This window comes from Oncorhynchus clarkii, chromosome 1, assembly GCF_045791955.1.
Source record: "Oncorhynchus clarkii lewisi isolate Uvic-CL-2024 chromosome 1, UVic_Ocla_1.0, whole genome shotgun sequence".
In the NCBI taxonomy this organism is placed as follows: domain Eukaryota; kingdom Metazoa; phylum Chordata; class Actinopteri; order Salmoniformes; family Salmonidae; genus Oncorhynchus; species Oncorhynchus clarkii.
In genome coordinates this window covers 66,665,931-66,688,244 of record NC_092147.1, presented here as the reverse complement: position 1 = coordinate 66,688,244, position 22,314 = coordinate 66,665,931, and the positions used below count along the sequence as shown (strand labels likewise).

Here is a 22,314-nt window from a genome sequence, read left to right as displayed (position 1 = left end):
GAGAGAGAGAGAGAAAGGTGGAAGGAGGAGAGGTGGAGAGAGAGAGACAGAGAGAGAGGTGGAAGGAGGAGAGGTGGAGAGAGCGAGAGACAGAGAGAGACTGAGAGAGAGGTGGAAGGAGGAGAGGTGGAGAGAGAGACAGACAGAGAGTGAGAGAGAGGTGGAAGGAGGAGAGGTGTAGAGAGAGACAGAGACAGAGAGTGAGATAGAGAGGTGGAAGGAGGAGAGGTGGAGAGAGAGAGACAGAGACAGAGAGAGAGAGAGGGAGAGAGAGCTGTGTAATGTAGTGTGTTTGTATGCAATGCATACATGCTTGTGTTTGAGTGCGCTACTGCAGCGAGAGTGAGAAAGTACATATGAACATGTAGTGATGTCTGTAAGAATATAGTACTGTTTTGTATTCGTTTCTAAAGTAGATTTCAGACCTACCACAGCCACATTATACTGTAGACCACAGTCCAACATAATTCTAACAGCAATTATCTCTCTGGCCACTGGGCGTCAGAGTTGAGTCTGCCCTGTCAGTTGAGAGTCAGTAGGTTCCTCTACTAATTGGACAGAGGTTGTTGCCTCTGAACATCCTGTTGGGAGAAAGGAACTCTATCATGAGTGTGGTGTCACAGTGAAATATCTCCCCCTGTCTGGGCACAAGTCCACATGTTACAGAGCCAAGCATGAGTCAGTCAGTTGGGGATACCCTCTGTCACTTTTTGCCTGGCTAGGGAGCTGCCTGAGAGGCAGAGATCCCAGCTAACAATTCTAGGGGAGAGAACGTTTTTGTAATGTTACCCTAATGTTTGAGTGTTTTCTGTTAGTTAGGGGAACATTCTATCTATGTTAGCAAAAACCTTCTGAGAACCTTTTTAGCATGTTTTAGTATTGAAGTTAGGAGAACGTTACAATGTTCTCAGAATACACAACATTAATGTTATAGACACGTTTTATGGGACGTTGGAAGAACATTAATGTGTCCAGTTTTCGGAGGGTTAGGAGAATATTCCATCAACATTCCACCAAACATACATAGAAAATGGTTGCCATGCTCTCAGAATATACGATGGGGTGGCAGGTAGCCTAGCGGTTAGACCGTTGGGCCAGTAACTGAAAGTCTGCTAGATTGAATCCCCGAGCTGACAAGGTAAAAGTATGTCATTCTGCCCCTGAACAAGGCAGTTAACCCACTGTTCCTAGGCTGTCATTGTAAATAATAGTTAGTTCTTAACTGACTTGCCTAGTTAAATAAAGGTAAAATCAAAATGTTTCATGGGACGTTGCAAGAACATTAATGTGTCCAGTTTTGGTTGCCATGTTCTCAGGACATAAGATATAGTATTAATGTTCTTGACACGTTTCATGGGAACATCGCCTGATGCTTCCAAATAAATATTCTCCCAACAAAATGTATGTTTCATTACACCTTGTTATTGATCTAATCAATACGCCAATTGATGAATCACTGATCCTTTCATAGGTAAGGGATACTCACACATACCCACAGTGCTTCTAGCATTTTCAACTTTTTTACAGTTTGAAATACATTATGCATGTTAATTTATACAGTAAATTTGAAAATTTGAACTCACAACCTCTTGATTTTGGGTTTGTGACCTGCTTAGGGGAGTCATCCTACTCTCACATTCTTAGCTAAATGTGTTAATGTCATTATTTGGCAACAGTTACAACACACCTATCTGATCTATTTAAAGTGAGTTTCTTAGTAGGCAGATTTATTCGAAAAAAGCAATGCGACCTGTGTAATGAAAACGGCAGCTAAACAACATTTTTACATGTTCGACAGTTGTGTAATTATATTTCGTCAAACTTTCGTTATTGTGATAAATTATGATGGAAATTACGATGGTGTTTTCGAATAAATGTTGATTGCCGAATCGCGGGGCAGGTGATGTCAACTCTTAACTATTAAGCTCCACTCCACATTTAATTATAAATGCCTATTGTTTAAACTACGAAAATAATGTTTATTTGCAGGATAAGGATTGTCCTGACTTTCAAGAATGGCCGAATTGCTTCGCCTTGCTTTTATAGTTGGCTGGATGCAAGTTTCACTGTAGTAGACTACGGACCGTGGCGAAACGTTGGCACATGATAATTATAAGAATATGGCAAAAATGTGTAAATTCTTGCATTCCGTCCATGCTGAACTTTTGCGGGCTAGCTGAGACGTGAACCCGATAGGTAGGAGGACATACAACCTGTCGCCAATTTATTAATGCACAATTTGCCTAAATGTACAATGGCAACACTTCAATCACCTTTTCTTTTTATTACAGGTGTGACGTCATAACGTCCAGCTGTTTTTATCGACACAAGACAGTTTTAATGAAAGGCAATTGTCGCATCTATTTTCTATACGAACTATACATCTGTAGGATTTCCCCTTGAGCACGAATCATGACCACATTTCCACGACCTCATAAATGATCAGCATTTATTAATTCTATATATCTGAGCATCTCAATGAGAACTCTGTCGTCTTTTTGAAATCCACAACAAATATACAATGTAGAACACATTGATAACTCATTTGAATTAAATCAGATAGGTGTGTAGCAACTGTTGCCAAATAATAACAAACACCCTAACCACTGTCCCAATAAAAGATTGGGCATGTGGTTACTGGGCCAGTATAGTTAGTCCCTGCCCATAAGAAACCCTAACCCCTCCTCCCTAGGCACTTATGTAGATGAAACAACTTGATAGGTAAGCAATAGGCTGCATGTACTTTGAAGCAAATCTCAGCTCTTTTCAAAGTCAACGAAACAAACTATTTTATTGATCATAGTGATTCAGGAGTATCATTAAAACAGGTTAACATGCCCCACCAAGATTAGACAATTATACAGAAAACCCTTAAATATCTGAAATAAACCAATCAAATCAATGATGAGAATAATCAGATTAACCAATACCTGACACAGACATGGTGGCTAGCAGGAAGATCTGAATGTGGTGAATTAAGAGTTTGTCAGTTTAAATCCCAGGTGAAAAGCACTGTGTGAGAGTATCCCTGACCTTGCCAACAGACAACGAGCTATAAATGGATCACTGGTACAACAATGAGGGCGTAACAAGGCGTGATGTGAAATGAAACATGTTTTTTTTTAGGGGGAGAACGTTTCTTTGGGACCATCAGGCAACTAATATGCAGAAACGTTCCTGCAACGTTCAAATGAAACGTGTCTAGAACATTCATATCTTCTGTTCTGAGAATATGGCAACCATATTCTGTCTTTGTTTGGTGGGACGTTGATGGAATATTCTCCTAACCCTCAGAAATGGTCGACACGTGAATGTTCTTTCAACGTTTCCATGAAACATGTCGAAAACATTAATATTGTAAATTCTGAGAACATGGTAACCACTTCCTGGGTAAGTTCAATTTGACATAAAGGGGATGGTCTCTTGGAAACATTCCTTGCACATCATGGGCACATTCCTATGAAAACATTAGTTTGTGACCTAATGAGACTCTTAATGGAACGTTCTCTGAAGTTGTGGGAACGTTTGTTGTTAGCTGGTATGTGCAATACATCTGCAGAGCTTGCCAGGGAAGTTATATATGCTGCACAAGAACACTTGAAACAATACTGGTTGTAACATATCCCAAACAACCCCAAACCCCAAAAGTGAATTTTCAAAACCCATACATCATGTTTTGTGTTAGATTCTAATGACTAAAACAAAGTGAATGTCTCTCCTGAGATGTATTAGACAACAAAAAGGATTGCTCTGAAAACAAGTATATAATTGATCATAAACATCATAAAGCTTTGCATGTTATTACTTTGATAAAATATTTGAATGTACACAGTTCAAATACAGTTATATATTAGAAAATAAACTCTGGCTTTTGATAAAACCATACGGTATGTATAAAACACATCGAGCTACATACATACACCCTTCTGAAAAATGTACAGATCTGTCAGTCTTGACATAACCCAGACACCCTTTAAATGACTGCAAAATAACAAAGGCCTGATTTGGAATAGGAAGGTAAAAGGCAAAAAGAAAGCATATGTGCAGTATATTTACGTGTGCCTACAGTATGTGTGCATGTCTCTGTTACTGCATGATCTCAAAATCTCAGGTTAATCTGAAAGTAAATCAGTACGACGTGATACTGTATCCTGCACCTTCCATGATTTTTTTGTGGCAGGAAAATCCAGCCATTTACCTATCAATGGTCATACTGAAGGGAAAAAAAAGCTACTTCTGAGTTTTGGAATGCAGCCAGCCTCTCTCTCAGAGCCACTCTCAGGGGACGGAGGAGGAGCTGTCAAACTCCAGCGATCCATTCTCCAGGGTTCCGTATCCGTTCATCTTCCTCAGTTTGAGCTGGTCGGGATGGCCCAGGCCCTGGGTCTCTGGCACCGCCTCCTTGGAGGCGAACATCTGGCTGATCTCCACGAACGTCTTGTTCTTGGTCTCGGGGATGACGAAGAACACAAAGGCCGCCACCGCCAGACACACGCAGCAGAACACCAGGTAGCAGTAGGACCCAGCGGACATCTGACACCAGGGAGGGAGGGAAGATGGACAGACAGACAAAGGGTTTCGATTCCAATATCTATAGTGCTTGGCCCTGATTTGTGTTTTTTTGCACAGGCATTGGTCCTGAGGAGCAAAGACGTTGGCCATGCTGAGTAAGGGTGGACACCATGTCAACTAAAGCCATGTCAGGAAGAAGCAGAGCCATGCTGAGGCCAGGCAAAGTAGAATACCACCCCCGGGCAACACACATATACACGAAAGGCTGGAAGCAACACAGTGTCAGCTGCACTGCAGAGCCCCTGGAGCAGGCTAGGGGTTAAGTGCCATGCTCAAGGGCACAACGGCAGTAGGTGGCATCTGAAGTTCTGATGCCAGCAACCCTGATGCTGCCATGTTAAGTAGGGGCACAGCCAGGTCAAGTTAATTGAGGGCAGAGGGCATATTATTAAGTGAGGACAGAGGCCATATGAAGTGAGGACAGATTAAGTGAGAGCAGAGGCAGTTGGTTACCTGCAGGAAGGGGAAGACGAAGCCGACTGTGAAGTTGGAAATCCAGTTGAGGGATCCTCCCACAGTGTAGGCTGCTGGGCGGTGAGACTGTTTAAACAGCTCTGCCGTTATCAGGAAAGGAACACCCGCTACAATATATACACTGACCGTTAATACACTGCACACACACACACACACACACACACACACACACACACACACACACACACACACACACACACACACACACACACACACACACACACACACACACACACACACACACACACACACACACACACACACACACACACACACACACACACATTAAACCAATAATTTCAGCCCATATACAAACACAGACTATGTAAACACACTGACAGGTAGAGGGATAAAGGGGCTTTAAGAAGAGTTCTTTATCTACTGTAGCTACATATCCAGGAAGTAAGGAAGGGGGTATACATAACAACTTCACGAAATCAGTCATAACACCTTCATGAGTGTTGCAGTATAATTCCTAACAACCTTCAACAGCATTCATACATAGTTTTCAAAATAAAAGTCCCCTTGAATAAAATGTTAATCTTCCAATTTATATTTTTACTGTCACAGTACCCAAGCCCCTGACACACTATTCACACACCAGGCTGGGAGCAGCACACGGTCAGCATTACAGTATTACCGCTGTAGCAGTTTAGGGGTTAAATGAACTGCTTAAGGCAACAATCGCAGTAGGGGATGGCACCAGCCCTAGGTACAGTATCTTTCAAATACATAAGCTAGCTGCGTTTGATTGAGCTTGCCTGGCGCAATGGCATCAATGGAACAGTCCCAAAAGTGTAAACCCGACCTGCCAATCTGGTACTCCAGGCAGGCTTAAGAAAACGTTCAGGCAAACTATTTAAACCCAGCTCTGGATGGCACCTGAGCAATTGTTTACCATTGTAATGTGGTAGTAAGCGATCTAATCCCGTTTGGTCACAAGTGATGAATATGCAACGCCTTGTGTTACTACACTGCTAATGACCCTTTGAATGAACATGAGCCCAGGCTGCCTTATTTGTGCATAATTATTCGTGCCTCATCATTGTGGGTGGCGGAGGAATAACACTTTTCAACTGATGAGGAGTTAGGCCCCCGATTCATTATTCATCTTGATTTGCTGTTGAGCGGCAGCATTCATCACCTTTCTGACCAATGAGGCGTGATGAGGCCTAATTAAAGACAGGATCCTAGACAGAATGAGCCAATCCACTAAGGACCAGAGGGGGATGTAGTCGGGTATGTACATACATACGTCCCTCTACAGAACACACTCTCATTTGTCTATCTTAGATGGGATATAGACTTTATCATCATCACACTCAGGCAGATAATCAGGAGGTGAGATCAAGGCCATTAGCTGCATTAACAAGCGCTCAACTTTGACCTCCAGAGGGCGCCCTTTCAATACACACCAGGAGGTCGGAAACCAGCAAATCTGGCAACACACCCCGGTGTATCCCTTTATGAAGCCTGGATGTGTGTGTGTGTGTGTGTGTGTGTTTGTGTGTGTGTGTTTGTGTGCGCGTGCCTGCATGTGTGCTCTCTGCTCAAATGAATGGAAAGTAAATTCATAACTTAGAGGAGAAGAGTAAGATAGAGTAAGTAGAAGAATGCAGCTCACCTGGCCCAATGCAGAAACCAGCGATGATACCGACCACGCATCCAACACTGACATAACGCATGAATGGTAAGTGAACCTGTAAGCATAGTGTAGTGGAAGACACAAGACGCCATGACCCAACTGAGTCAGTATATTCCATAAGGAGATTTCTATTATAGTTGGCCGCATGCACTCTTAAATCTCCACCCGGCACAGCCAGAAGAGGACTGACCACCCCTCGGAGCCTGGTTCCTCTCTAGGTTTCTCCCTACATGTTCCTGCCTTCTCGGGAGTTTTTCCTGGCCACTGTGATCCTGACTCTGCATTGCTTGCTCTTTGGGGTTTCAGGCTGGGGATCTGTAAAGCTCTTTCTGACAACTGCTGAAAATGGCTTTATAAAATGCATTTGATTGATTGATAAACTATACTAAAGTACTCTCTGCTGTATCAGAAGGATATAATTAATATAGTAAAAACACAAATGCAGTGCACACTACCTCCCACCCACCCGCACACACACACATACCACAAATACAGACCTGTAGAACGAGGGAGAGAGTGATCCCAGCGCAGCAGAATCCCATGACTAGAAACCCCCCGATGATGAGAGGCCTCCTGCCCAGCTTCTCTATGGTAAAACACTACAGAGAGAGAGAGAGAGAGAAGGGGCAGAGAGAGAGAGAAGGGGCAGAGAGAGAGAGAGAGGGAGAGATAAAGGGCAGAGAGAGAGAAGGGGCAGAGAGAGAGAGAAGGGGCAGAGAGAGAGAGAAGGGGCACAGAGAGAGAGAGAGAGAGAGAGCGAGAGAGAGAGAGAAGGGGCAGGGAGAGAGAGAAGGGGCAGAGAGAGAGAGAAGGGGCAGAGAGAGGGAGAGAAGGGGCAGAGAGAGAGAGAGAAGGGGCAGAGAGAGAGAGAGAGAGAGAGAGAGAGAAGGGGCAGGGAGAGAGAGAAGGGGCAGAGAGAGAGAGAAGGGGCAGGGAGAGAGAAGGGGCAGAGAGAGAGAGAGAAGGGGCAGAGAGAGAGAGAGAGAGAGAGAGAAGGGGCAGAGAGAGAGAGAAATGGCAGAGAGAGAGAGAGAGAAGGGGCAGAGAGAGAGAGAGAGAGACAGAGAGAGAGAGAGAGAAGGGGCAGGGAGAGAGAGAAGGGGCAGAGAGAGAGAGAAGGGGCAGCGAGAGAGAAGGGGCAGAGAGAGAGAGAAGGGGCAGAGAGAGAGAGAGAGAGAGAAGGGGCAGAGAGAGAGAGAAGGGGCAGAGAGAGAGAGAGAAGGGGCAGAGAGAGAGAGAGAGAGAGAAGGGGCAGAGAGAGAGAGAGAGAGAGAAGGGGCAGAGAGAGAGAGAGAGAGAGAGAAGGGGCAGAGAGAGAGAGAAGGGGCAGAGAGAGAGAGAGAGAGAGAAGGGGCAGAGAGAGAGAGAAGGGGCAGAGAGAGAGAGAGAGAGAGAAGGGGCAGAGAGAGAGAGAAGGGGCAGAGAGAAACACAAGATACAAAAAGACAGAAAGCAACAAAACATGAATAACACAACCGTTAAAAGAGAAAACTATGACAGGGCAAACTTACAACCAATCCCATGTCTCCTCCATAGACTCACCCCGATGAGGCCGGCAATGATCTCGATGGCTCCTGTACCCACCGTAGTGTACTGGATCTCTGGCTCTGGGATGCCCGCGTTCCTAAAGATGTCATTGGTATAGAACCAGAGCTACAATAGAGAAAGACACTTTTGAGCTTGAGGGGCATGGGCACAAGTGGGACAGCCTGGAACAGGTGGCACAGTATGGGCACAGAGTAACAGTGGACAACCACTCACATTCAATTGATTTCAATTTGGGGCTTTGGGGAGGTTAACTTTAGACAGGGGGGTAAATCAGGAGTTGGAGGTAGTAAGAAACCAACACACACAAGTCTACACACCCATTAAACACACTCCTCTCTCCTGCTGCAGTCACAAAACAGTGTCAAGCCTTGCCACCGGTCACCTCCACTTAGCCTACAGCTCTCCTCTGGTATCTGCCTGATACCATCATCCTCATCACCATCACCACCGTCTTCATCCTCACTACCTGTGTTTCAAAGCTGCCTCAAATAGATTGCCAAAGCTAATTAGCTGCTAAAAATACATTGCAGAGATGAGGCTGCTAATGAGTTCAGCTCTGATGGGTAAAATGTGCACTTGTTGGCCCCAGTGTCCTGGTAATCATTTGAATAATTAATGCATCTCAGTAGCATAATTCAGGAAGGGACTTAGCTAATCGTATTGCTGTTAAATGATGACTCGTAGTTTTGGGTTCTTCACCACATGAGGCTTGTAAAATATGAGGAATCATTTATTCTGCCTTTCAACTGAGCCTCTCGGTGTAGTGGGCCCGACTGTAATGGGTGAGAGGGGGAAGAAGGTGAGAGAGCGATAAGAGGTGGAGTGTAGGAGAGAGAGAGAGGGTGAGAGAGTAAGGAAAGGACATGCGAATGGCAGAGAATGAGCAGGGTGTGATAGGGGTGAAAACGGGTGAAAAGAGTGAGGTAGAGAGAGGGCGAGGAGTGCTAAAAAAGGAGTAACAGAGGGATAGAGAGATATAAGAAGGAGAGGAGCACCATAGCGAACAGATGAGTAATCTTACAGCGTCTATACCGGAGAGCTGCATGCCGATATTGATGACCACCACACTGAGCAGCTGCCAGCGCACCAAAGGGTCCAGTATCAGTCGCCATACCGACACCGTCTCCACCGACGACAGAGAGCGCTGCTCCTCCTGCATCTCCTCGATCTCTGACTGGATGTTACACTTGGCCCGGTACCACTTCAATGCTGACGTAGGAAATAAAACAGGAAGTTACACTTGAACCAGGCAATGACAATGCGTTTGTATCAAATGAAAATGAAATATGACTTGAACTTTGTCATTGATGGTTAACTAAACAGTTTGGCACATGACTCGAATTGACAACGTTGCCACAGGAAATAAGCATAGCCCTGAGGTTACACTATTCACACACTAAGTATGTGTCCCCGTCTCAATGGTGTCGGCTAGCATGCTGACCTATAATGGTGGCGTGGACATTGTGCTTCTCAATCAGCAGGTATCGTGGGCTCTCCGGAAACCATGGCAACAGCATCAGCTGAATGAAGGTGGGTATCACCACCAGAGAGAGAAACAGGGGCCAGTGATCCTCCTGTAACCATGAGAAAACGACTCACAATCATCACCTACATGATGTACAGCCGTACACCAGGCTGCGGAGGCTGCTGAGGGGAGGACGGCTCATAATAATGGCTGGAACGGAGCAAATGGAATGGCCTCAAACACGTGGAAACCATGTGTTTGTATTTGATACCATTCCACTCCACTCCATCCATTACCACGAGCCCGTCCTCCCCAATTAAGGTGCCACCAACCTCCTGTGCAGTACACGCATAACCCCAAAAATGCAACACGCAAACCATTGAAAATGAATCCATCTCTAAACTTATGAACGGCAAGTGTAAAGCTTTTCCTGGAAATGGTATTTGGCGTACCTTCCCCAGAATTTCGTGTAGACCCAGGATCTGGGCCGAGAAGACACCAGCACAAATGAAGAGGCTGGGCACGAGCCCCAGGAAACCACGCAGGTTCTTAGGAGCTATCTCCCCCAGGTACATGGGCACCACGCTCAGAGAGATACCTACACAACACAACGATGACGACGTGGACATTTGTTTCACCGACCAAAAATCAAGATAAGACACAACAGTGAGCAAACATTCACTTTCTTGTTATTGCTACATTCACAACTTTGCCCAGCTACCGTGCCACGTGTATACCGTATGTATACATACCTGGCTGATTAAACAGTGACCCATTCCTGAACCTTGACCCTTATCCTATAACCTTAACTCTAACTCAACCCTGAACCTTACCCTTCTCACTGAGTGGGCACGCTGATGTGTTTGTACCTGAGTGGATCCCTGTGACAAAGCGGCCAAAGATGACCATCTCTGGAGAGCCACAGATCCTGCTGAAGCCCATGAGAGATCCAGCGATGAACACCAATACCGTCGAGTTCACCACTGTGCCTTTCCTACACGCACACGCACAACACACACACACACACACACACATTATGGTTGGCTCTGTCCACCATTAAAATGTGTGGATTATCAGAACTAGCTAATTAATGTACCAATGTATGAAGCTGTGCATAAAAGCATGTGGACCATAGGCAATAGCAGGTACACCTTCATTACTTCTATGACATAGAAGAGTAAAGTCTCCCCCTGATATACAGTCAGGGAGGGCGTTTTGAGTTCTGATCGCCCATAAAACACCGTTGGGTGATGAAAATGATCAGCTCATAACTGGGCTCGTAAATTGTTCTCTTTCATTTGCATGTAAATGTCCAGTCAGATCACGTGAGTCCTTTAGATAAATGAGATCTAAGCCTGCACTGAATACAAAACACTCTTTAGAGGGCTGGCAAGAGGGGACAGAGATCGCACTGACTACACTCCAAAGGGTATAGGGGACAGAGAGTGTGCACTTTAAAGGGCAGAGGGAACAGAACAAGTGTAGCACATTGGGTAGCTTGTACAAAGAGTTTAAACTCGAAATGGCAGTGTAACTAAACACTATGCACTCTGAAAGCCAGTCAGGACGAACAGTGTGCACTCTGAAGGGCAGAGGAGAGCAAAGGAAGGAGGGCATGGTCATCCTTGGGATCAGAGGGCAGAAGGTCACCCAGGGGTGATAGATGAGGGCGCTGCTCTAATGCCCTCAGTTGTGTGTGTGTGTGTGTGTGTGTGTGTGTGTGTGTGTGTGTGTGTGTGTGTGTGTGTGTGTGTGTGTGTGTGTGTGTGTGTGTGTGTGTGTGTGTGTGTGTGTGTGTGTGTCTGTGTCTGTGTCTGTGTGTGTGTGTGACTAGCTCAGAAAGCCAGGCAGGGTAGCAGGGTGGCAGTGCCCAGAGCTCCAGTCCAGATGCTGAACTGTGTCTCTGAGGCTGTTCATGTCAACTGGCCAACAGCCACCCTGCAGCCACAGTGTCTGGAGGTCTCAGGCATTGGCCTAAACCAAAACAAAGGTCTTCAAAGGACAGAACTTTCCAAATCTTTACAGATGAACACTGACTCGAATGGGGAGCAGAGAATATTGTGTAAAACCTGTATAGGAGTGTGTGTCACTGGGAGTGTGCGTATGGGGAGCGTGTAAGGGTCTCACCTGCCGAACCTGGTGACGAGCATGCCCACCATGAGGGATCCCAGTAGACCCCCAATGGCAAAGACAGACACGGTGAGAGAGTACATGAGGGTCAGAGCCTCCCCATCCAGCCCCGTACCATTACGGCTCACTGACGTCCTGTTGTAGAAGTCCTTAATGTACTGTGGGGGAGAGTGAAACAGGGAGAGAGAGAGCGAGAGAAACAAAGCGGGGAGAAAACAGTATTACTACTGTTAATCACTATGATTTATTTAATGTGTTCCTGTGCTCTTGCTTTGCCAGTGTAAGATACCTATCATGCCAATAGAGCTCATTGAGTAGAATTCAATTGAGAGGGGCAAAGAGGTGTTATCACATAAACTTGGTGCGACACAATTCAAATGACTGTATGACACACAGTATGCCATTCAGCACACAATGTGTTACATAATGTCACTAAGACCTCAATTTGTTACCAGCATCAAACTGTACAAAACACTATATAACTATCATTCTTACATTCCCAAAATGCCAATGTCAATGAGACCGCCCCACTTTCATTTAATCCATCGCTATCTGGCCAATGAGAGCCTATAGAGGGGAACGCAGAATCACAACCAAACTGGGAGTCCTTGCCATGTGGCCCATGCTTCTCCTCTCTCCCTGGCATTTTCAGGTCACAGACCAGGACTAATTCAATTCCACTGCTATGTCCTTTAAAAAAAAAACTTAATTAACCTCTTAATCTACAGTGTGGCCAATTCAGGATCACTTCAACCACTCACAGACTCAGGCGAGGAACGGTGAGAAATGAAGAGACCTTGCACTGTGTGTGTGTGTGTGTGTGTGTGTGCATACGTGTGTGCGTGCGTATGTGTGTTCTGATGATGGTAATCGGACCTTAGTGTATTTCAAACATACAAACAGAAACATTCTGGTCATGCTCTATTTCACAGTTCACTTGAGCAGGTATTGAAGCAGTGTTCCAACCATGTCTCTACAGTTCCAACCATAGAATTGGAATGGACAACTGTTGGCCAAGCTTCACTTTACAGTCCAGCTGTTAACCTAACATTTTACTGCAGTGGTCTAAATCAGGGTCACACAGAGTATTTCTTGGTAGTTGTCACGCTCTGACCTTAGATATCTCTGTTTTCTTTATATTTTGGTTAGGTCAGGGTGTGACGAGGGTGGGTATGCTAGTTTTTGTATTGTCTAGGGTTTTTGTATGTCTATGGTTTTGTAGGTCTAGGTATTTGTATGTCTATGGTGGCCTTATATGGTTCCCAATCAGAGGCAGCTGTTTATCGTTGTCTCTGATTGGGGATCATATTTAGGTATCCATTTTCCCTTTTGTGTTCGTGGGTTCTTGTCTATGTGTAGTTGCCTGTCAGCACTCGTTTGTATAGCTTCACGGTTTGTTATTTTGGTTAGTTTGTTCAGTGTTCATTCGCTAAATAAAATAAGAATGTACGCATACAACGCTGCGCCTTGGTCCAATTCATACGACGAACGTGACAGTAGTCTTAAACAAATTTACTTTGGGTAGAAAAGTTTACCCCTCACACACATGGTAATAGTCTTAAAATAAGAAGACACCTGTACCATGTCAGATATAGAGTTGAAATGTATTCAATTTTGAGTTTGCATCCCAATAATACACTTTATATACACTGAGTGTACAAAACATACATAAAGAACACCTTCCTAATATTGGGTTGCAACCCCCCCACCCCCCAAACTGGTGTGCTTCAATAATTTGTCTTACCCATTCACCCTCTGAATGGCACACATACACGATACATGTCTCAATTGTCTCAAGGCTTAAAAATCCTTCTTTAACAAGTGACATCAATAAAGGATCATAGCTTTTACCTGGATTCACCTGGTCAGTCTATGTCATGGAAAGAGCAGGTGTCTTACATTTTTTTATACACTCAATGTGCATCACAGAAGTCTGAAATATAACAAAACCGGTTGACATAGAAACCTGATTATTATTTAGGGAATTATGAAACATTTGAATAACATTCCACCCATGAGCCCACTAGAGAGCGATTTGGTAATTGAACTGCAATTAAAAAAACACATGGTCAAATTGTAATTACACTGCCTACTTCCTTAAAAGTGTAACAGAGTGTTCTGATGGGTGTTAAAACATAGGAACCCGATGTAGAACAGCATGCAATTTCAACATAAGATTGACTTACAGTACCAGTCAAACGTTTGGACACAATGACACCAGGTGACTACCTCATGAAGCTGGTTGAGAGAATGCCAAGAGTGTACAAAGCTGTCATCAAGGCAAAGGGTGGCTACTTTGAAGAATCTCAAATGTAAATTATATTTTGATTTGTGTAACACTTTTTTGGTTACTACATGATTCCATATGTGTTATTTCATAATTTTGATGTCTTCACTATTATTCTACAATGTAGAAAATAGCAAAAATAAAGAAAAACCCTTGATTGAGTAGGTGTTGTTAGGTGTGTATATGGGAGGTGAAGTCAAGTGCAGGAGAGCGGAGTATATTAAACAGGCGCATTTTCATACCGGTCAACAATGACAGCATAAAAAACATACTAGTGCCACAAACACGGTCTAAAACAAAAGTGCAGCGCCTGACAAAATAATCACGTAACAATAAACACTTACACACAAAGACATGATGGGGAACAGAGGACTAAATACATGTAGATTGATTGGGGAATGAAAAGCAGGTGTGTATGGAACAAGACAAAACAAATGGACATATGAAAAATGGAGCGGCGATGGCTAGAAAGCCGGTGACGTCGATCGCCGAACGCCGCCCGAACAAGGAGAGGAGCCGACTTCGGCGGAAGTCGTGACAGGTGTGTCCAAACTTTTGACTGGTACTGTACATGGGAATTGATCCACAAATTAGAATTGTTTCTAGCGGCTAGTTTAAAAAAGAACAGTATGGGTTGCAGTCACTCCTTGTCCATAGACTACTTTCAAAGTAAGATCACAAATATTTGTACATTTAAATTAATGTAAATCATATTTGACAGTCCTGCTATTTACCTAGTATTATGTCTTAGCAAATACTGCACCAGCCACCACCAATTGAATCAAGAATATAAAGCAAGCCCAAACCCCAACAGTCAACACTGGTAACCAGTGGCCTGTAATTGGGCTAAAGGGACAAAGACACAATACCCAATGACCCCAACAGTGACCCTATAGCTGTGGGATACAATTAGCATTAGCTTTGGGCTGTGAGAGACAATTGGCATTAGCTTTGGGCTGAAGAATGCAGTTAGCATTATCTTTATGCTGTAGGATATATTTGGCATTAGCTTCGGAGAGATTGGTTCTACAGTCCTTCCAACTGCATGGCCTCAACTGCATTCCTTCTGATAAAGAGCAGCCTGGTTCCTCATTCAATCCACATTCCTGGTGACAACAAACCTTTCACAGATGCACACACAGTTTAAACTACCTCACACCGACAAATCATTTTCATTTTAACTATCAGTGTTAAAATGTAGGCTAAGCATCAGACTTTCACATTTTTTGTGTGAAAGCATGGACTCATCATGGTGAGCAGTATTAGATACAGCATTGGGGGTCTCACTCTGATGTACATGAGGGTAAGAGTGTAAAAGATACAGTGCATTCGGTAAGTATTCAGACCCCTTGACTTTTTCCGCATTTTGTTACGTTACAGCTGTATTCTAAATGGATTAAATTGTATCTTTCCCCTCAATAATCTACACACAATAGCCCATAATGACAAAGCAAAAACAGGTTTTAAAAAGTTTTTGCAAGTTTATTAAAAATTAAAAACTGAAATATAACATTTACATAAGAATTCAGACCCTTTAATCAGTACTTTGTTGAAGCCACTTTGGCAGCAATTAAAGCCTTGAGTCTTCTTGGGTATGACGCTACAAGCTTGGCACATCTTTATTTGGGGAGTTTCTCCTATTCTTCTCTGCAGATCCTCTCAAAGTCTGTTAAGTTGGATGGGGGAGCGTCACTGCAAAGCTATTTTCAGGTCTCTCCAGAGATGTTCGATCGGGTTCAAGTGCGGGCTCTAGCTAACTCAAGGACATTCAGAGACTTGTCCCTAAGCCACTCCTACGTTTTGTTGGCTGTGTGCATAGGGTCGTTGTCCGGTTGGAAGGTGAACCTTCGCCCCAGTCTGAGGTCCTGAGCACTCTGGAGCAGGTTTTCATCAAGGATCTCTCTGTACTTTGCGCCGTTCAGCTTTCCCTCGACCCTGACTAGTCTCCCAGTCCCTGCCACTGAAAATAGTTCAATCTTGGTTTCTTCAGACCAGAGAATCTTGTTAATCATGGTCTGAGAGTTTTTAGGTGGCTTTTGGCACACTCCAAGCGGGCTGTCATTTACCTTTTATTAAGGAGTGGCTTCCGTCTGGCCACTTTACCATAATGGCCTGATTGGTGGAGTGCTGCAGAGATGGTTGTCCTTCTGGAAGGTTCTCCCATTTCCACCGAAGAACTCTGGAGCCCTTCTCTTGCTCAGTTTGGCCGGGCGGCCAGCTCTAGGAAGAGTATTGGTGTTCTAAACTTCTTCCATTTTAGAATGATGGAGGCCACTGTGTTCTTGGGGACCTTCAATGCTGGAGACATGTTTTGGTAACCTTCACCAGATCTGTGCCTCGACACAATCCTGTCTCGGAGCTCTACGGGCAATTCCTTCGACCTCATGGCTTGGTTTTTGCTCTGACATGCACTGTTTAATGTAGGACCTTATATAGACAGGTGTGTGCCTTTCCAAATCATGTCCTATCAATTTAATTTACCACATGTGAACTCCAATCAAGTTGTAGAAACATCTCAAGGATGATCAATGGAAACAGGATGCACCTGAGCTCAATGTCGAGTCTCATAGCAAAGGGTCTGAATACTTATGAAAATAAGGTATTTATGTTTTTTATTTTTAATACATTTGCTAACATTTCTACAATCCTGTTTTCACTTTGTTATTATGTTTTTTTTTAAATTGTGTGTAGATTGATGAGGAAAAAAATTGACATGACCCATTTTAGGATAAGGCTGTAATGTAACAAAATGTGGAAAAAGGGTCTGAATACTTCCCAAATGCACTGTATACTGTATGTGAGATGTATACTCATAATTCAAACTTCATAAATCAAATTGATGTCCGTGGGACACAGTCCATAGGCACATAGTCAATAGTGTAGACTGGTGAAAGTAAATTGAATTCTAAATTTAAATGTAACTTCAACGATCGCGCAAATCTCTGTTTACATCAACAATACATGATTTGGGGGAGATTCCGGGTTTCACAAGTTAGGAGTTGGCCGTGGCAGAGTATTCAATACAGGAAAGTATGGGATGTACAATGCAGATAATATGAGTGTAGTTCAATGGACTTACCACTGCAGGGGAGTTGACCACTGCCAGGTTGTAGCCATAGAGCATGGAGCTCCCAAAGGAGGTGAGGAACGCTACTGCCAACAGAGATGAGGTCAGGTGCTGCAGGGAGAGAGAGAGAAAGGGATAAAGGGAGATAATCTCGGAGAAAATGTGTACAGTAAACTTGTCATAAACCAACATCTAATGTTTTATTATTTGGTTTGTACTCCAGCCTTTGCTCTTGAGGAGTTCATTTGTTCTGTCATTTACAGTCAAAGGTTTAAGATTTGTGTGAATATGAATGACAGTCAAAGTTGTCTTTACTGTTGGGCTCTCATTCATCTCTTCTATGGCCTTTAGTTTGGAGGAATCCATGGGTCTGAGGAACTGTTGGTATAAGCCACATTAACCCTTAACATGTTAATTATGTGACTGTATCTGGTGGAGAATCTGGAGAATCTACACACACACACACACACACACACACACACACACACACACACACACACACACACACACACACAATCATTCACACACACAACAGGGTATTACTATACGTGTGAGGACTTTTTGGGGACAAACAATTGGTTCCTTTTCAAAATCCTTTTTTCATTAACCCCTAACTCAAAGCCTAACCTTAACCCCTAACCTTATATTCTAACCCTAAACCTTACGCCTAAAATAGCCTTTTTCCATTTGAGGACAGGCCAAATGTCCCCACTTGTATACAGTGATGATCATTACTGGGATAATGATTTTACTTCAGGAAGCTACAAAACACCATGAATATATTTGGGCCAATCTCATGTGGAAATTCCCATACACATGTTATTCCTCAGCCTGGTTTCATAGACTAGACATATCATAGTAAAAGTAAATTAGTATGATATGTTATGTTTGGTACGATTACATACACTCTTCGAAAAAAGGGTTCCAAAACGGTTCTTCCATTGTCCCCATACGAAAACTCTTTTTGGTTCTAGGTAGAACCATTTTTGGTTCCAGGTAGAACCTCTTTGGGTTCCATGTAAGAAAACCAAAAGGGTTCTACCCGGAACCAAAAAGGGTTATTCAAAGGGTTCTCCAATGGGGACTGCCGAAGAACCCTTTTAGGTTCTAGATAGCATTTTTTTTCTCTAAGAATGTAAGACAGAAGGTTACGTCTACCAACCTAAAGGTTGAGTGTTCAAATCTCTTCACGGACAACTTTAGCATTTAGCTAATTAGCAACTTTTCAACTACTTAAAACTGTTTAGCTACTTTGCAATTACTTAGCATGTTAGCTAACCTTTCCCCTAACCTTAACGCTTTTAGCTAACCCTTCCCCTAACCATAACTCTTTAAACCTATCTCCTAACCTTAACCCTAACCCCTAGCCTAGCTAACGATAGTCAGCTAGCTAACATTAGCATTAGCCACCTAACTGCCTAGCTAACATTAGCCACAACAAACTGGAATTCGTAACACATCATACGTTTTGCAAATTCTTAACATATTGTACATTTTGTCAATTTGTAACACATTATATAAATTGTAATTCGTAATATATAATCCGAAATGGATGATGAATATCCACAAATGAATACATACCATACGAAATATATTATATTATACTAATGGAGAGTATCAGATTTACGTAGAGTATAATATGAAATGCTCTTAAACCAGTTTGCATTAGTCAGAAATTAGGGCCAGATGCCCATCCTACAGTTGAAGTCAGAAGTTTACATACACCTTAGCCAAATAGATTTAAACTCAGTTTTTCACAATTCCTGACATTTAATCCTAGTAAAAATCCCCTGTTTTAGGTAAATTATTATGAGCACTTTATTTTAAGAATGTGAAATGTCAGAATAATAGTAGAGAGAATGATTTCTTTCAGCTTTTATTTCTTTCATCACATTCCCAGTGGGTCAGAAGTTTACATACACTTGGTAGCATTGCCTATAAATTGTTTAACTTGGGTCAAACGTTTTGGATAGCCTTCCACAAGCTTCCCACAATAAGTTGGGTGAATTTCCTCCTGACAGAGCTGGTGTAACTGAGTCAGGTTTGTAGGCCTCTGTAACGGCATTCTTCCTACTCTTCTGAGGAGGAGTAGCGAGAAGGATCGGAGGACCAATGCGCAGCGTGGTAAGTGTCCATGATGTTTATTTTAAGGCATAAACTGAACACTATGAAATACAAAACAATAAACGTGAACGAAGACCAAAACAGTACCGTGTGGCAACAAACACTCACACGGAAACAAACACCCACCACTCAAAAGTGAAACCCAGGCTACCTAAGTATGATTCTCAATCAGAGACAACTAATTACACCTGCCTCTGGTTGAGAACCATACTAGGCTGAACTCAAAACCCCAACATAGAAAAACACACATAGACTGCCCACCCCAACTCACGCCCTGACCATACTAAATAAAGACAAAACAAAGGAAATAAAGGTCAGAACGTGACAGCCTCCTTGCTGGCACACCCTTTTTCAGTTCTGCCCACACATTTTCTATTGAATTAAGGTCAGGGCTTTCTGATGGCCACTCCAATACCTTGACTTTGTTGTCCTTAAGCCATTTTGTCACAACTTTGGAAGTATGCTTGGGGTCATTGTCCATTTGGAAGACCCATTTGCGACCAAGCTTTAACTTCCTGAGGACTGATGTCTTGAGATGTTTCTTCAATATGTCCACATAATTTTCCATCTTCATGATGCCATCTATTTTGTGAAGTGCACCAGTCCCTCCTGCAACAAAGCACTCCCACAACATGATGCTGCCACACCCGTGCTTCACGGTTGTGATGGTTTTCTTCGGCTTGCCAGCCTCCCCCTTTTCCTCCAAACATAACAATGGTCATTATGGCCAAACAGTTCTTTTTTTGTTTCATCATACCAGAGGACATTTCCTTTGTCACCATGTTCAGTTGCAAACCATAGTCTGGCTTTTTTATGGAGGTTTTGGAGGAGTGGCTTCTTCCTTGCTAAGCGGCCTTTCAGGTTATGTCGATATATATGACTTGTTTTACTGTGGATATAGATACTTGTGTACCTGTTTCCTCCAGCATCTTCACAAGGTCCTTTGCTGTTGTTCTGGGAATGATTTGCACTTTTCGAACTAAAGTACGTTCATCTCAAGGAGGCAAAATGCACCTCCTTCCTGAGCGGTATGACGGCTGAGTGGTCCCATGGTGTTTATACTTGCATACTATTGCTTGTACAGATGAACGTGGTACCTTCAGGCGTTTGGAAATTGCTCCCAAGTATGAACCAGTCTTGTGGATGTCTACAATTTTTTTCTGAGGTCTTGCCTGATTTCTTTTGATTTTCCCATGATGTCAAGCAAAGAGGCACTGAGTTTGAAGGTAGGCCTTGAAATACATCTACAGATACACCTCCAATTGACTAAAATGATGTCAATTAGCCTTTCAGAAGCTTCTAAAGCCATGACATCATTTTCTGGAATTTTCCAAGTTGTTTAAAGGCACAGTCAACTTAGTGTATGTAAACTTCTGACCCACTGGAACTGTGATACAGTGAATTAACCTGTCTGAAAACAATTGTTGGAAAATTTACTTGTGTCATGCACAAAGTAGATGTCCCAACAGACTTGCCAAAACTATAGTTTGTTAACAAGAAATATGTGGAGTGGTTGAAAAACTTGTTTTAATGACTCCAACCTAAGTGTATGTAAACTTCCGACTTCAACTGCATGCATACATCACCTTTCTTACTATAATAGCCTCAAGGGGACTAAGATTAGTTGAAATGCTTTCTAACAAGTGATGAAGTGGAATGGATAGGAGAAAGCATAGGGGCTCAAGCCACAGTTCAGAATAGAATAGTAATGTTTAATCAGCAGTCAGGAAGTGTGACTGTACTCTGGTCCAGAACCAGTGGAACGCATTGCACGATGGAGGTGGACTTCACCCAGGTCAGGTCAGGGAACTTAATTTGGGCACTAAGTGGTCAGATGCAGTCACTTGCCTACTGCACACACGTGAGAAAGGTTGTGTAGATTAGACATTGTCTTGTGACATGTAATGAGTGCTCACCTCCTCTTCTGAGGACAGAGGCATGATGTTTAAGTAAAGATAAAGTATTGACTTGTCAGTCATAATATGGGTTCTAATGTTACTATGTAAAAGAAAGACACGTTTAGGTGCATCTAGCCTATCGCTGACAGTGCCTGCTCATGTACCATTTAGGCGCCTATGTTCGTACAGAGCAATGTCCATTTACAGATGTCAATATGTCAGGCATATTTTAATTAAATATAGTGTAGCGCGACCCTGTGTTTATATGCGCGGGTTTCGACTCTGCCACTTGAACGTGCTTTTGTGGCAGTCGATGCCGCGCTTATAAACACAGGGTCGCTACAATAAATATGGGAAATTGTTTATAACAAGTTTATAAATAAAATATTGCATCCAAGATAGGATGCAGGTAAAGAATGTGAACTGAATGGAATATCAAAATCAAACAGAATAGCAGGTAATTTACAAAAACAAACTTGAAAATCTTACCGACGTTATTTTCCCTGGTGGCGTTATTAAAACTTCTTCAGCCATTTATGAATCTTTCGTTAAATATTTCCTCTAACTTTCGGCGGCGGGAAAATAAAGATGCTCGACCTACGTTTTTCTTAAAGCTACCGGCATCACAGCAAAACTCATTTTGAGAAGACAGGCGTGGTCATAGTTGAGACTAAAAAAAACACGCAGTTGCAGGTTATAGGGTCGCCTTTTTGTTCATCTATAGCGTCTCGGCCCTCTCCTTCGGGTAGTGATGCCCTCGGTTCTGGTTAACAAGTAGGCTTGAGACCAGTGTCATCACATGATGGCGAACAACGTGATGTCTAGAGGAAGACATGCTGAAATCAATTAGCTAAGTGAATTTACAAAGCCCGAGTACTACAGCAGACTGGGAGAGGAGAGAGGAAGCTACTTATAGGCCCAACCGTGAGTTACAGTAGCCTAGCTGACAAGTATGAGGACAGCATTCAAAACTGATAAGCCTCTTGTCTCCTGTTAGCACTAGGCCTAACTATGTTATAATAAAAGCCACATGCCCATTACTACGTAGGCCAAATAACAGTCACACTAATAGATCATATTCCATAGGAAACATGTCTTGCTTGA

The 22,314-nt window shown here is 43.1% G+C and overlaps 1 protein-coding gene across 2 annotated transcripts; it reads right to left on the bottom strand.

The window, feature by feature from the left end:
* Positions 1-3,115: 3,115 nt before the first annotated feature.
* Positions 3,116-21,868, bottom strand: LOC139416949 (solute carrier family 2 member 15a). 2 transcript variants are annotated; one of them, XM_071166151.1, is made up of 13 exons: positions 21,700-21,868; positions 17,504-17,566; positions 17,201-17,299; positions 11,832-11,992; positions 10,574-10,698; positions 10,157-10,302; positions 9,681-9,813; positions 9,261-9,448; positions 8,234-8,344; positions 7,189-7,290; positions 6,671-6,746; positions 5,026-5,153; positions 3,116-4,533 (listed from the first exon to the last, which is right to left on the bottom strand). In XM_071166151.1, exons 1-13 carry the CDS (start codon positions 21,742-21,744, stop codon positions 4,279-4,281), a joined length of 1,632 nt encoding a protein of 543 aa, XP_071022252.1. In that variant the 5' UTR covers positions 21,745-21,868; the 3' UTR covers positions 3,116-4,278. The 2 variants fall into 2 exon arrangements, with proteins under 2 accessions (XP_071022252.1, XP_071022261.1); XM_071166160.1 differs by lacking the exon at positions 17,504-17,566 and having other exon boundaries at positions 4,067-4,533.
* Between the last annotated feature and the right edge of the window lie 446 nt (positions 21,869-22,314).